The 15,234-nt window shown below is 46.1% G+C and overlaps 1 protein-coding gene across 2 annotated transcripts; it reads right to left on the reverse strand.

Annotated features, from left to right (window-relative positions):
* Positions 1-565: 565 nt before the first annotated feature.
* ZDHHC12 (zinc finger DHHC-type palmitoyltransferase 12) lies at positions 566-14,926 on the reverse strand. 2 transcript variants are annotated; one of them, XM_044992785.1, is made up of 5 exons: positions 14,771-14,926; positions 13,390-13,526; positions 11,915-12,001; positions 5,138-5,304; positions 566-3,126 (listed from the first exon to the last, which is right to left on the reverse strand). In XM_044992785.1, exons 1-5 carry the CDS (start codon positions 14,871-14,873, stop codon positions 2,817-2,819), a joined length of 804 nt encoding a protein of 267 aa, XP_044848720.1. In that variant the 5' UTR covers positions 14,874-14,926; the 3' UTR covers positions 566-2,816. The 2 variants fall into 2 exon arrangements, with proteins under 2 accessions (XP_044848720.1, XP_044848721.1); XM_044992786.1 differs by having other exon boundaries at positions 13,390-13,436; positions 14,771-14,912.
* Positions 14,927-15,234: the final 308 nt, after the last annotated feature.

Raw genomic sequence — 15,234 nt, forward strand, 5'->3', positions numbered from 1 at the left:
TTGGTTAGTAGGCTAGAGAAGAAATATCCCTGCTGAAGGCTAATGGGAACATGTAGATGTTGGTTTTTCAACTCTTCATCTACAGGGATAGACTTTACCCATAAAGGATTGTGCTCATTCTAAAGACGGTATCTGACCATAACCAGAGAGGAGTCCCAATTAAATCAAGACTGGCTGCAGTGCTCAAAGAGTTACTTAGGTAAGAGCTTTAGTATATGTACTTGTGTGGAAGAAAAACAGCCCACCCTGATCTTAGCTCACCCATTCCCACAGTCAAGTAGAACTACTGCTGAATGTCTTGCAAAGGGAAATTGACCCACACTACCAATTATCGCCTCCTAACCTTAAAGCCAGTTTAAGGCAAGGTATATGGCTGTACTGAGCCTTCTTTAAACAGCCATTATCTGCTCACATTTGGCCCCAAATGTGTTTGTAAAACCTTTTACAAAATGTCAAGACTAGCACGTTTCTATGTTTTTTTTACATTCTAACAGATTAAAAGGTGCAGCATAGTGCTACTGCAGGAGAACCAGATGACTCTAGTGAGTGTTAGACCAGAAAAGTGTACAGAGAACAGCAAAGCTATTTTTAATCTTTTAATAATTTACAATTATTTGACACAGTTCAGAGCATTAAAAAATATAAAGTACAAATATCTTTCAATGGCAGCCTAGACATTTTTTTTAAATTCACCATCCCATCAAACATAATATCTAACTTGTGTGTATTCAGTTATACTGACTGACAGTTATTTTTTCATGTGATAGAGCCAACACAGCTAAGTGTGAAGTGAACTCTAGTCTGGCAGATACTTCAACCAAACTAAATTCTAATGGCAGAATCCTTTCTTAATGGTGACATACAATCCAGGAAGACCCCATCTTGACATTCACGTACCACCATGTGATAGCATGTTCTGCCCTGTACAAGACACACCCATAGCCCCAAGGAACCTGCAATCTTTTTCTGGTGTCAGACAGAGACCCTCCTGCTGTTTTTGAGTTGCTTTTTCAGAGTATAACAATATTCTAAGAGTACTTACCTACCTTGGAACCTGTGTGCAATCTGCCAACGTGCTAGCCATCCATTTTGCTCGTGTCAAGTGCTAACCCCTGAGTCATGAAAGATACTAAGGCACCAAATAAGCATACCAGAGTTTTTATAAAACCTGATTAGAAATATTTTCAGAACTAAGATTCAGTGCAGAGGGCACTCCTTTTTTGAGGGGACTACTGACACAATCTTTACCATGCCATATAAGAACTTGTAACTAAACAGGTTCATTTTACTGTCCATGCTGCTTAAACTGAAGAAATTAAGTTTACTTGTTAGTGTCATCTTAATTAAAATGGAAATCTTCCTAGTAACTTTAATACAGTACCTCCACCTGCTTTAACGCTTTAAAAATAAAAAAAAAGACTAGTCTTTTTTTCTCCTTTTGAGTTAAAGTAAAATAAGTTGAAAACCTAACAGTATTAAATATGGTAGTGGGGAAATCATCATTAAGACATGGAATTAGCAGTACTATTATCAGTGTTGCTCCAGCTGTGCAAGGAAATAAGGATTCTGGCTCCAGCCCACTGTTACTTGTTAAAAACCATCTCAGAGCATTCAGAAACATCTCCTTCACTGCCACTCACCCATTTACTATTTTAATTTAAGAATATGTAACTGGAACAATATTTTGAGGGAGGCTTTTCCCAAACAAGCTATAGGTGAGAGTTAGAGCTGAATAAGTGATGTGCAAAAATAATGCAGTTGACAAATGTTTTTCTGTCCAAGAACGGTTTAAATCTGAGAAGTCCTATATTCACTGAAAACTCATTAATTTCTATATCGAATAGCTGAGTCTATGGTCTGTTTAAATGTGCATTTCATTATGTTTAAGTCAATGGTATTGTTTTGTTGACTTGTATCTAAGTAGCCACTGCATCACAAAGCATAGGTTAACAGTTCAAAACTTGAATTTGGTGCATAACAGCTGTTTCTCAGGCATATTAGCAGTAGTAAAGCTCAAATCTTTGTGGAACGCATGAATCTCCTGCATGCAGTCAAACTGAGGTTTCCTTTTCATTGTCCAAATATTCATTCAAAGCTTTCCATTATTTGCCAACTCTACCACTAAGGCACATCAGTCCTGACGGTAAGAATGATCATGAAGAAAGGCCACATTGCCTAAACTGATTTTGGTATGACTTATCAATAATTAACTTTTTCTTTCTGCTGCTATTCCCTAGAGTGGATATGGCACCAGCTGAGATGGGGAGACTGAGGAAATAAGTGAAAGCTGCTATTCAGGAAGTCCTTGCATTTGCCTCAAGAGGTTTGATGAATATGATTAGCAAAAAGATGTAAAGGACTAGCATACACATTCACTCAGACCAGAAATCACCCCTTCAGTGCTGCCCAGAACCAAGAAGTCATTTTACCTGGATACGAAGACCAACCATAAAGCCACGCTGCCACTTAATCTTCTTGTAAGCAGACTTGCTCCTGCGAATGGGATAGTTGTACAACAAGTTGCTGGTTCATTATGGACTAAATTCCCCCTCCACTGAAGCAGTAGGAAATTGGTTACAACACATGTGCTTTCTCTAAAGAATCACAGAGGTTGTTCCTGAGAGTCCTACGCTAAATTCCTTTCTTAAAGCCCTTAGCACAGATGCACCGTGACAAGCAGCCTCTATTAGTTAAAACCTGAATGACTAATTCAGCAAGAGGACCTGCATTTCAGTTCACCCTGTAGATGTACTTTTCCCTCTTGTAATCAAACTTGGATTACACCATTAAATCCTGGCTGAATTTACATTTTATAATTAAACAGGGTCACTATCCTCCTGAAAGTATATTTTCTCCCATGTAACGAGACGGCAGGCACAGAAGAATCTCCAGAGGTTAAGAATGACACCTTGGTCAAAGGGGTTCTCTGACTCACAGTGTCGGAGGTAGGAGATGCGATGGTGTGACATGAACTCCCAGGTGGTTGTGTTACATGAGACCAGGTACAAGTGTGAAACCAGCAGCAGCAGCACTACAATGGTGAATATGGCTATCACGAGGAAGGACAGGAGAAGGAAGATGTTGTGCTGCAGCCACTCCCAAGACTGTTGGAAGTAAAGGCCTGACCTTTCAATTAAAAGAGAAACATGGCTAAGTCAAACTGGGTTAGATACAGAACTGAAGTTACATTAATCAAATCATCAGCTTGACTTACAAAGACATTACCAGCCTGACTCGCATGGTAATATTTCTGCAGTGTTTTGCAGCTGCAGTACCAAGACTCAAAACAAAGCTAAGCTCTAAATACACTGGAACTGAGATCAGAAAAAGATCTTGGACATCTATACCTGTGTAAAAAATGTTCTCCTGACAATTAGAGAGAGTCAGGTGGCACTGCAGGAGAAGAGCTGCATGAGTACAATGCCAGGAGCCACTAACAGAATATGGTTTATGGGGACTTTCTCTTGCCTGCCATTTATAAATATAGGTTGCACAATAATTAATGAGGGGAAGTTAAACAGTAACCAACAATGCAAAATTACTTTATATTCATTTAGTTTAAGCTTACAGCTAAGCCTGTTACAATCCCAAATATCAAACTGCATAACTAATCACCTCAGTTCTGTCAACTGAATCAACAGTACATCACAGCTGAAAGTTCCCTACTGCTCGTACAAAGGGGAAAGAATGGCAGCTGACTATAAATGCAATATACCTACTGCCAGATGCCAAAGCCTGCTCCCCTGTTTTTCCAGAAGTTTTGATGTTGCTGTCACCTCTGGAAAAGTCAAGGTTAGTCTTACTTGCAATACATCTGCCCCTCATTTATCAGGGAGTGTCTATCCTATATATCTGGTTTTAAGTGCTGTAGCTCAGGTAACTGTTTGTGACAATTTAATTAAGTCAAATGAAATTTCCAGCTCTTCAAATGATCCCCCATTCTATAATTGCCTTGTCTGCTCCCACTGCCAGAATGGACTCAGGCTTTTTAAGTGTTTTAAGGCAGTTGTTCTCAACCAGGGGTATGTGTATTCCTGGGGGTATACAGAGGTCTTCCAGGGGTACATCAACTCATCTATAGATATTTACCTAGTTTTACAATAGGCTACATAAAAAGCACTAGCAAAGTCAGTACAGCTGCTCCCCCAACTTGCATAAGTTGAATTTTGCGCAAAAAAAAATAAATTATGGAACTTACACAACTTTTTCCATAAGTGTGGGTTTGCATAAGTCAGGGTTGTGTAACCCAGGGAGCATCTGTACAAACTAAAATTTCATACAAGCACTTGTTTATACTGCTTTATATGTATGCTATACACTGATGTGTAAGTACAATATTTATATTTCAGTTGATTTATTTTATAAGTGTATAGCAGGGGTGGCCAGCCTGAGAGAGAGCCAGAATTTACCAATGTACATTGCCAAAGAGCCACAGTAATAAGTCAGCAGCCTCCTGCCCATTGGCAGCCCCACTCATCAGTGCCTCCCTGCACCTCCCAATCAGCTGTTCTGTGGCATGCTGGAGGGGAGGAGCAAGGGCATGGCAGGCTATGGGGAGGGGGCAGGGCCTGTGGCAGAGCCAGGGGATTGAACAGTGAGCACCCACTGGCACATTGGAAAGTTGGTGCCTGTAGTTCCAGCCTTAGAGTTGGTGTCTATACAAGGAGCCGCATATTAACTTCCGAAGAGCCACGTATTGGCCTCCCCTGGTGTATAGTAAAAGTTACAAAGTAAGCAATTTTTCAGTAATAGCGTGCTGTGATACTTGTATTTTTATGTCTGACTTTGTAAGCAAGTAGTTTTTAAGTGAGGTGAAACTTGGGGGTATGCAAGGCAAATCAGACTCCTGAAAGGGGTACAGTAGTCTGGAAAGGTTGAGAGCCACTGTTTTAAGGAACACCACACCCTATTCCTTAAGTAGCTATGTTACTCCTCAGTGGCAATAATCAGAGTGGTGCTGTGAGGAAAGCTGGTTACAGTGTGCAGGCAAAGAGAGAACATATCATGTTAACTCCAGCCATTGCCATCTTGCTCTACCCAAACCATTCAGTAGGATTTTGGAATGTCCAGCTCTCATCAAAACTCTAAGACCTCAAATACAAACTCCCTGCCAGAGGCTGCTACTTAAAGTACTTACCATGCAACATGAAAGGACCACAAGAGAACCACAAGCTGCACAGCCAGGTAGACTATAAAGAGTGGATGATTCCTCTCTCCTACGCAGTTCTCAATCCAGGGACAGTGATGGTCATAACGACGTACACAGTGCCGACACAGCTGGCAGTGCTTGGCTCGCATTGGTTGCTGTGGAATAAGCAGATACTAAGACTAGTCTACCCAGATCCAATGCCCTATTTCATAGAAAATAGCTGGGAAGTCATCCAGGTCAATCCTGCAAAGTGAGACAGTTCCCCCTACTCTCCCTTCAAAAGCAGTTATTTTAATAATAATTGTATAATGTCTTACAAAGTAGATTATCATCCCCCTTTTACAGATAGGAAAACTGAGGTTAAATTACTTGCCCATGGCTGGTACTTTGCTATAAAACTTCCCTTAACTAGCTACATAATAAAGCTGCAAACACCTAAGGGAAGGTATTATCTGAATCAAGAGCTCAATATAGTTAGCTGTGGATATTTAAGAAAAAGGTGACCAAAGTCTGACAGTGAAAAACTAGGGCACCTGCCATTCACGGGAATGTTTTGAGTATATACAAGGAAAGGTTGTGGGCTTTGTTTTGGTTTTTTTGTTTGTTTGTTTGTTGTGTGTGTCTCTTGTCTCCAGGGGCATGTGGATGAGAGGGTAGACGAGAAATAGCCACTCTTCCCCTGATATGGGGAGGAGGGCTGATTTTTTAAGATTAATGGGGAGGTATGGCTGGGGAAGGGACCATGGCAACAGGTGACATGCCCCCTTATTGTGGTACACATATGCTCTGCCAGTCTCTTATCTATGTCAGCAACAAGCTGGCTGTTAGCTCCTTCTGCTGGTTAGTGGTCAGATATTTACTTAAGCTAGAACAACCCTGGATTGTATAAAACTGACAGACTGCGACTGAAAACAGGCATTTCTGGGCTTCAGGGATACATATTCAAGAACTAATCTAATTGGAGGATCAGAGGGGTAGGATGATTGCTCTTTTTTTCTCCTTCATCCTCCAAACTATGTTTTCTACAGTTAAAACTAGCTTTTCTTCTTCGAGTGATTGCTCATGTGTATTCCACAGTAGGTGTGCATGCTTGCCCCATGCACCAGTGCCGGAAGTTTTTCCCTTAGCAGTACCCGTAGTGGGGGAGCACTGCTGTGACCCCTAGAGTGGCGCCTCTATATCACGCTATAAGGGGAGCTGCGCACTCCCCCCACCCTCAGTTCCTTCTTGCTAGACAACTCTCGAAGCTCGAAGAACACCAGTTATGGAATAGGTAACTGTCCTTTCTTTGTTCCTAAGCATCTAAACAAGCTCATACCTGACAGCAATCTGCTCATGCTACACCTTCCACCCAGATGACCTCTACATTTTGACTTTACTAAGGGTACGTCTACACTACAAGACTATTTCGAATCTACTTAATTCGAATTTGTGGAATCGACCTTATGAAGTCGAATTTGTGTATCCACGCTAAATACACTAATTCGACTGTCTGAGTCCACAGTAACGGGGCCAGCGTTGACTTTGGAAGCGGTGCACTGTGGGAAGCTATCCCACAGTTCCCGCAGTCCCCGCTGCCCATTGGAATGCTGGGTAGAGCCCCCAATGCCTGCTGGGGGAAAAAATGTGTCGAGGGTGGTTTTGGGTAACTGTCATCATTCAACCGTCACTCCCGCCCTCTCTCCTTGAAAGCGCCGGCGGGAAATCTGTTCGCGCCCTTCTCTGGTCAGTTACAGCTCGGACGCCACAGCACTGCGAGCATGGAGCCCGCTGCGATCATCGCTGCACTTATGGCTGTTGTCAACTCCTCGCACCTTATCGTCCACCTCTTCCACAGTCAGCTGCTGAGAAATCGGGCGAGGAGGCTCCGGCAGCGCGGTGAGGACAGGAAGTCACAGAGTGGCGCAGACCTCTCACAAAGCAGGGTACGCCGCGCAGTGGAGATCATGGTGGCAATGGGTCAAGTTCATGGTGTGGAACGGCGATTCTGGGCCCGGGAAACAAGCACGGACTGGTGGGACCGCATAGTGCTGCAGGTCTGGGATGAATCACAGTGGCTGCGAAACTTCAGAATGCGTAAGGGCACTTTCCTTGAACTCTGTGACTTGCTGTCCCCTGCCCTGAAGCGCCAGGACACCCGGATGCGAGCAGCCCTGAGTGTGCAGAAGCGAGTGGCCATAGCCCTCTGGAAACTTGCAACGCCAGACAGCTACCGGTCAGTAGCGAACCACTTTGGTGTGGGCAAATCTACCGTAGGGCTTGCTGTGATTCAAGTAGCCCACGCAATCGTTGAGCAACTGCTCTCAAAGGTAGTGACTCTAGGAAACGTCCAGGTCGGCAGAGATGGCTTCGCCACGATGGGATTCCCAAACTGCGGTGGGGCTATAGATGGGACTCACATCCCTATCCTGGGACCAGCCCACCAGGCCAGCCATTACATTAACCGAAAGGGCTACTTTTCTATGGTGCTGCAAGCACTGGTGGACCATAGGGGACGTTTTACCAACATCTACGTCGGGTGGCCGGGCAAGGTTCATGACGCGCGTGTGTTCAGGAACTCTGGTCTGTTTAGACGCCTCCAGGCAGGTATTTTCTTCCCGGACCACAAAATAACGGTTGGGGATGTGCAGATGCCTACAGTGATCCTCGGGGACCCAGCCTACCCGCTAATGCCCTGGCTCATGAAGCCCTATACAGGCGCCTTGGACAGTGAGAAGGAACTCTTCAACTACCGGCTGAGCAAGTGCAGAATGGTGGTGGAGTGTGCTTTCGGACATCTCAAGGGGAGATGGCGGAGCTTACTGACTCGCTCGGACCTCAGCGAAAAAAATATCCCCGTTGTTATTGCTGCTTGCTGTGTGCTCCACAATCTCTGTGAGAGCAAGGGGGAGACCTTTATGGCGGGATGGGAGGTTGAGGCAAATCGCCTGGCTGCTGATTATGCTCAGCCAGACAGCCGTGCCGATAGAAGATCCCAGCGAGAAGCGCTGTGCATCCGGGAGGCTTTGAAAGCTAGGTTCCTCGGAGAGCAGGGTAACCTATGACTCTCCAGTTGATTTACAGAGAAGCTGAACCTGAGCCTGTTTCAGTGACTGTTGACTTCGATCTGCGGTTACATACCCCGTTCTCCAGGTTTCCCCCCTTCCAACACACGTTTTAAAATAAATTTAATGGAACACTGATTATTAACAAAGTTTTCTTTAATTATGAATTCCTGTTCAAGGGTTGAAACATGGACGCAGACTGTGGTGGGTACGGTGTGCACTGATGTACAGACCGCTTCTACACTAGAGGAATGACAGGCTCCTGCTCCTACAGCGGTCTCTGGGGGGAGGACTGTTGCGGGTGGGTGTGCAGGAAGGGGTGGGTTTGCAGGAAGGGGTGAGGGGTGCCGTCTTTGGGACGGAGTTTGGATGCAGGCTCTGGGCTGGGGGTTGGGGCGTAGGAAGGGGTGAGGGGTGTGTGGGAAGGGTGAGTATGTGTCCGTGGATGAGGGCTCTTGCTGGGGCTCAGGGCATCGGAGAGGCTCGTGGCTAGGGTGGAAGGGCATGGTAAGGGCAGCCTGCCTTGCCATTTGTGGATGGCAGGCGCTAGGACCCCGGGGCAGCATACACCTCACAGACTGACCCGGGGCAGCATACACCTCACAGACTGACCCTGGTGCCTAGTGACTGCAGTCTGTGTGTGTCCTGCTGTTGATCCTGCCCCCAAGTCTGTACCCTGGTAATGGAGGCTGTCCTATGCAATTAAACCCCCCCCCCTTCACACAAAGTCTTCTGACAAGGAAAACGTGACGGAAACAGTGAATAACAACAAACTACTCTTAATACTCAACTACACAGTGGGGGGATGAAACTTGGATTTGGGACTGGGTGATCCAGGAAGGGAAGCACTTCTCAAAATTTATGGCATGAGAGCTGTTTGGTACATGAGCGCTCTGCTGGGGTGGAGTGACAGTTTTCACGGCCCCTAGCGCCCCTCCTTCTTGTGATTTTGGGTGAGGGGGGGACAGGACTTTGTGGCGGGGGAGGACGGTTGCAGATACAGTTCAGGGGGGCTCTCTCCTCCTGCCTGCGGTCCTGCAGAACATCTACAAGGCGCCGGACCGTGTCCGTTTGCTCCCTCATTAGCCCAAGCAGCGTTTGATTCGCCTGCTGGTCTTCCTGCCGCCACCTGTCCTCCCGTTCGCTGTGTGAGTGCTGGTGCTGACATAGGGTCTCCCTCCACTCTCTGCTTGGCCGCCTCGGCTCTGGAGCAGGCCATCAGTTCCAAGAACATGTCGTCCCTAGTATTTTTCTTTCGCCGCCTAATCTGCGCCAGCCTCTGTGAGGGGGAAGCCGGGGCAGTTCGTGAAAGAGCCGCAGCTGTGTGATGGGAAAAAGGAAGTGATGTCCTTGAAAAGATACATGTTTGCGAACACTGAACACAGTCTAGTCAGTTTCTGTGAACAAGACCATACAGGGCACCTAGTCTCACGAGCTCTGAGGACAAGTTCGAGATTTCGGAATACGCTTTCATTGGCTGCGGTCGTGCACAGGAGATCGGACAAGCGGGGCGGTACAGCTGAATCCGTGTAGCAGCCAGGCCTGGTAAGCACTACACTATAGGCTGCTTAACAGTTAATGGATAGCTGTGCCCTCCCGCTGAAGGCAATCTGGAAAGCATAAAGTCTGACCCTGTTCCAGCCCCTCGCGGCTGTGCCCGGGAAAGATCACTGTATGCTTTTCCTCTGCGGCCTCCAACACGTGGCTGTTAAACGAAGGTCATTGCTATGCAAAGTAAAAGTCAAGCATTCACAATAGTAACAGTACACTAATTGCCCTAATTAGATGCAGCAGTCGCCGAACGAGATTACCCTGAGGCGGGTCACTCGGAGAGAGAGAGAGAGGATGCTGCGAGAATCCCTGCACAGACCAGGACCGTATGCTGCCATGCTGGTGGAGGCAATGATTCCGCTGTACATTAGGATGGCCTGGCGCGGAAGAGTGTGCTTCCACGGAGCACCAAATAAGGCACCTCTCCCCAGGAACCTCCTGCGGAGACTTTTCGAGCTGCTCTACGAGAGCTTCGTGGAAGTGTCCCAGGAGGATTTCTGTTCCATCCCTATATGTGTGGACCTTCTTTTTATATAGTTTTATAGGGAAAAGTTTTTATATAGTTTTTATACATTTTTTATTCCTGTTTTTTTAAAAATAAATGTTTCCATGTTTATAGCACTTACCGACTGATCCTTCCCCTGATTCTGAGTCCGGGTTAACGGCCGGGGAGGGTTGGTAGGGGATCTCTGTGAGGGTGATGAAGAGATCCTGGCTGTCGGGGAAAGCGGTATTGTAAGCGCTGTCGCCTGCGTCGTCCTCCACAAACCATTCCTCATCTTCCCCATCGGCGAACATCGCCGAGGAACTGCCCGTCGACACTATGCCATCCTCAGAGTCCACGGTCACTGGTGGGGCAGTGGTGGCAGACCCACCTAGAATGGCATGCAGTGCCTCGTAGAAGCGGCATGTCTGGGGCTGGGCTCCGGAGCGTCCATTTGCCGCTCTGACTTTTTGGTAGCCTTGTCTCAGGTCCTTGATTTTCACGCGGCACTGCGTTGTATCCCGGCTGTATCCTCTGAGTGCCATGGCTTTGGAGACCTTCTCGTAGGTCTTTGCATTCCGTTTGTTGGAGCGCAGCTCCGAAAGCACAGACTCCTCGCCCCACACAGCGATCAGATCCAGGACTTCCCGGTCTGTCCATGCTGGGGACCTCTTTCTATTCTGGGATTGCATGGACTCCTCTGCTGGAGAGCTCTGCATCGTTGCAGGTGCTGCTGAGCTCGCCCCGATGTCCAACCAGGACATCAGATTCAAAGTGCCCAGACAGGAAAAGGAATTCAAATTTTCCCGGGTCGTTTCCTGTGTGGCTGGTCAGAGAATCCAAGCTTGGACTGCTGTCCAGAGCGTCAGAGTGGTGCACTGTGGGATAGCTCCCGGAGCTACTAAGTTCGATTTGCATCCACACATAGCCTAATTCGAGATAGCCATGTCGAATTTAGCGCTACTCCCCTCGTCGGGGTGGAGTACCGAATTCGAACTAAAGAGCCCTCCAGGTCGAATTAAACGGCTTCCTGGTGTGGACGGTTGAGCGGTTAATTCGAATTAACGCTGCTAAATTCGATTTAAAGTCCTAGTGTAGACCAGGCCTAAGACACTTTCAAATGAAGTATTTGAAGATGTGGTGAGGCCTTAGTTGACATGGCAACAAGGAGGCAGGAAGCAGGTTTTTCCCCAGTGTGGAGTAAGAAGAGAACAGTACTTTGTGAACTGCCAGGGATATATGTATTAATCTTGAAAATTAACAGTTTCCCATTTAAAAATGTTTAGTTACACACTCTGCTCGAGTCACCTTTCATCTCAGGATGGTACCTGAATCAAAGTTTCTAATTCTGTCTGCTCCTGCCTTGGCTTTTTACATCAAGATAATCCTTGTTTAAAAAAAAAAAAAGTAATGATTGATGCCTCCAACCAGTCCAGCAGCTGAGTGATGGCTAAGCATAACAATGTGCTAGACAATAACTAAAGATAGGTAGCCAGATAAGCACCAGCTCACCAAGCAATCACCCTAGTCCCTTGACCAACTAGGGTGACCAGATAGAAAATGTGAAAAATCAGGATGGGGGTAGAGGGTAATAGGTGCCTATAAGAAAAGTTCCCAAATATCAGGACTGTCCCTATAAAATCAGGACATCTGGACACCCTATGACCAACTGCTGCACACACATACCTTCAGCATGCAGTATCCACAGCGCCGCAGCCAAACATTGCTTGGAAATTGAGGCATCATTACTCTTTGCTCTTCATTCATCCCTACCTACAAAAAGGTAATAAGAGAAAAGAGGGACCTAAGACTATGTTGAAATGCCAAGCTAAGGATGATTCCAGTTTGTACATACATCCACACGCTAGCGCTCATCAAGCTAGCATGAGTATAAATAGTAGCACAGCCATATAACACAAGCAGCAGCAGCAAAGGCACAGTTTAGCAGGGCAGAGTACAAACCCGCCTGAAACTGGTATTTGGCATGGCTACTATTTATACTTGTACTTTCACTAGCTCTTATTGAGTTAGTGCATGTATGTGTAATGGGAATCACACTTGTAGCTCATAGTGTAAACATAGCCTAAGGATGAGCAGTAAGGTTGATCTGTACTCCAGACTCTAGAGAGGGATGTAAAGTATCTCTTTTTTTCTACAGTATTCCAGTCACAACTCTCTCACAGTTTAGGAACATTAAACACAGAGAACAATTCCTTGAGAAGTACAGAAGCTGTTAAGAGATAAAGAACATAGACCCAACACAATGTATGATAACCTCAGCAATCCAAAGAATCCTACTGAATACAATTGGTACACACACGTAACTGTTCAGAGAGTGGGGCTATTTTAACCATTGATAACCAGACAGTGTGTGGAGACAGAATGACAGCTTTGGCATGGAGCCACATAGGATATAAGTAGTAATAAGACTGCTCTATCTGCCTCAAAATACAGGGGAAATGCATTTGCGTATAAGCAGTGCTAGTTGTTATAAACACAGACCAAAATTCACTTAAGTTTTGGAAGACTAAAGTGATATTAAATTGCTTGTATAAGGCAAGATAAGGTGTCCAAGCATGTTAAAGAAGGATAAATATAAAATACCTGGGAGATATTTCCTTCTAGTTAAAGCACTCATCTGATTTTTGTACAAATCGATCTTTCAAGAGGGATACAGTAACAGAACAATTACCTTGTTCAGTAAATACAGTTGCAAGGAGTACTTTCCTTCCAGCTTGTACCTCTGTCCTGGTTTTTATATGCACAGCAATTGGCAGTAGTGAGGGAACATAAGGCAGCTATCTGTTCTACACAGCATTGTAGCAACTAAGACAAGTGAAGGCATCCGCTCAGTAAAACAAAGTGGGAGAGCACGTGGGTGCTAGGGGAAATTCAGAAGGGGGCATGGTATGATAAATGCACCTAGCAACATTTGTGCAATTCCTGAAGCTCACTTTATAGAACCTAAACTTTGTGACAGCTTCTGCTTTTGTACACATGTTAAGAGTCCTCTATCCTAAATGTCAAAACAGTTTATATTGCATATTCTTATCTAGTATGTTGCAAAGAAAAAGAAAATCTACCGGTTTTATAACCAGGAAGGTTGGTTCCCACTTTCCTTCATTCAGTCAACTATGATTCATGCTAACAGAATTATTTACCTTCTCTTCCTCATCAGACTCAACGAAGCCTGGATCCATGAGAGACACTACAAAGTACAGCAAGACAGAGCAGAGAACCAGTAAGACAAATATCAGTGGCTGCAGCAACTCTCCTTGCTCTTCCTGCTTTCTCAGATCTGAAAGAGGCCACCATAGAAAGAGTAAGTCCATGTGAAATGTTTACGGCAACAAGTTATTCTCCTTGACCTTATTAGCTATGGAATTCAAAGTGAGGCTGAATTCCATATCAACCGTGGGAAGTATGTCTCAACTGCTCAGGAAGTTGGGACCCATCACGGCTGTCCCCTCTGTAAGGGGAACTGATTATTTACAAAGAGCCCTTACAACATACTTAAGAGATCAGCAAACAGCTTCCCCCCATTGATTTGCAAGTCCTTCCCCCAACTCTACCTGTACTTCAATCTCTCTTCACCTTCTCCTGCTGTTCTGCAGTATGCTGTATATAACTATTCTAGAATTAATATGATAGCTGCATTTCAAAAGTGCCCATCACTGCAACATCTAGGTGCCAGAGTAAGATTCAGGGTCATAAAGAATTCAATAAAAACAGTATTTATATATGAAGAGAGTAATAGTAATTATGTTAAGCATTATATTAATCAAATACCATAAAAGGTACTTTTTATTATAACTTCCCACGTTTTATAGGTTTTCCATTATGCTGTGTGACTAGATTAGATTGTAAATTCCTTGGAGTAGGCACCAGGTCTTCTCAAATGTCAAATACCAAACCGCCCTCCCCCCCAAGCAATAGCAGTGAGGTTTCCCCTCTATCCAAATAGGACAGGGATCTAGTTGCACTGGGTGGGGATATAGCAGTCTCCTCTGCTCTCACTTCCTCGGCTTGGAGGTAATTTTTTTCCTGCCAGATATGATGGTGCACTATTGCCAACTTCAAGTGTCCAAACATCACAAGTCTGGCTCCATCAAAATATTTTTTTAAATCTCTTATTTTAAGGTAATGAGCGAGGGTGGCTTTCTGGTTTTTGAGTCTTCAGAGTTCATATTTTCATGATCTTCTTCTAGCCTATGAGGGGCCAAACGCTTTTAAAAAAATTAAAGCTGCGATTCTCACAATCACAGGACTCCAGGCAATGGGGCTGTAAGAAAAGCAGCCAATAGTGTGATCTTTGCACTAATAATAATCCTGAGCTGGCTAAACTGAGTGAGTTGTGGGGAGGGCGCAAAAAAAGGCAAGTTCCTGGCAGCAGCCAGGCCCCCCGTCCGAGGTGCTGGAGACTTCAGCCTGCGGCCCCGGGGTCCGAAGCGCTCATGCCCGGTGCTTAGGGAGCGCCGCGGCTCTCCCCGGCGAGGGAAATCCCAGGGGCCCGATGGTGGCAGAGGATTCTCCGGGTCTCACCTGTGCGATGCAGGAAGAGCGCCAGAGTGACACCCCCGCTGAGCGCCGTGTACGCCGCCCTCACCAGGGAGCCGCCGCCGCCCCATGCAGCCCCCTGCCGCATCGCCCCAGCGCGGGAGCGGGGGGCCTCAGCACCCCGGCGCCGAACCCGGAAGGGCGCCCGCGGCCCCGGCCCGGCCGCGCCTGCTGGCAGGGCACGGAGCGGGGATTGGCCGGGTGGTTGTCATGGCAGAAGGGGTGGGGCTTGAGCGGGGGTAGGGGCGTGGTTATTAAACCGCATTAACAGTTGTGGGGCCGCGGGGGCAGAGAACGCCCGGGGTGCTGCGCTCCCTGGACAGGTGCTAAACTCATTGACTGCCCTGCGGTGGGGGGGCTCCTTCGTTCGCGCTGTGTAAGAAAGGGCTGAATTAACATATAAACTAGGGCGAGCAGATGTCCCGGATTTATAGGGACAGTCCTGATTT

Source organism: Mauremys mutica, chromosome 18 (genome assembly GCF_020497125.1).
Source record: "Mauremys mutica isolate MM-2020 ecotype Southern chromosome 18, ASM2049712v1, whole genome shotgun sequence".
In the NCBI taxonomy this organism is placed as follows: Eukaryota; Metazoa; Chordata; order Testudines; family Geoemydidae; genus Mauremys; species Mauremys mutica.

What these genes read in the sequence shown, in the direction of transcription:
- ZDHHC12 (XM_044992785.1), bottom strand. Translation starts at nt 14,873, where the DNA reads ATGCGGCAGGGGGCTGCATGGGGCGGCGGCGGCTCCCTGGTGAGGGCG. An exon ending in GTGGATACTGCATGCTGAAG is followed by an intron (nt 5,305 to 11,914) that starts GTATGTGTGTGC and finishes CTTATTCCACAG; the next exon opens with CAACCAATGCGAGCCAAGCA. An exon ending in TGGTCCTTTCATGTTGCATG is followed by an intron (nt 3,127 to 5,137) that starts GTAAGTACTTTA and finishes TTTAATTGAAAG; the next exon opens with GTCAGGCCTTTACTTCCAAC.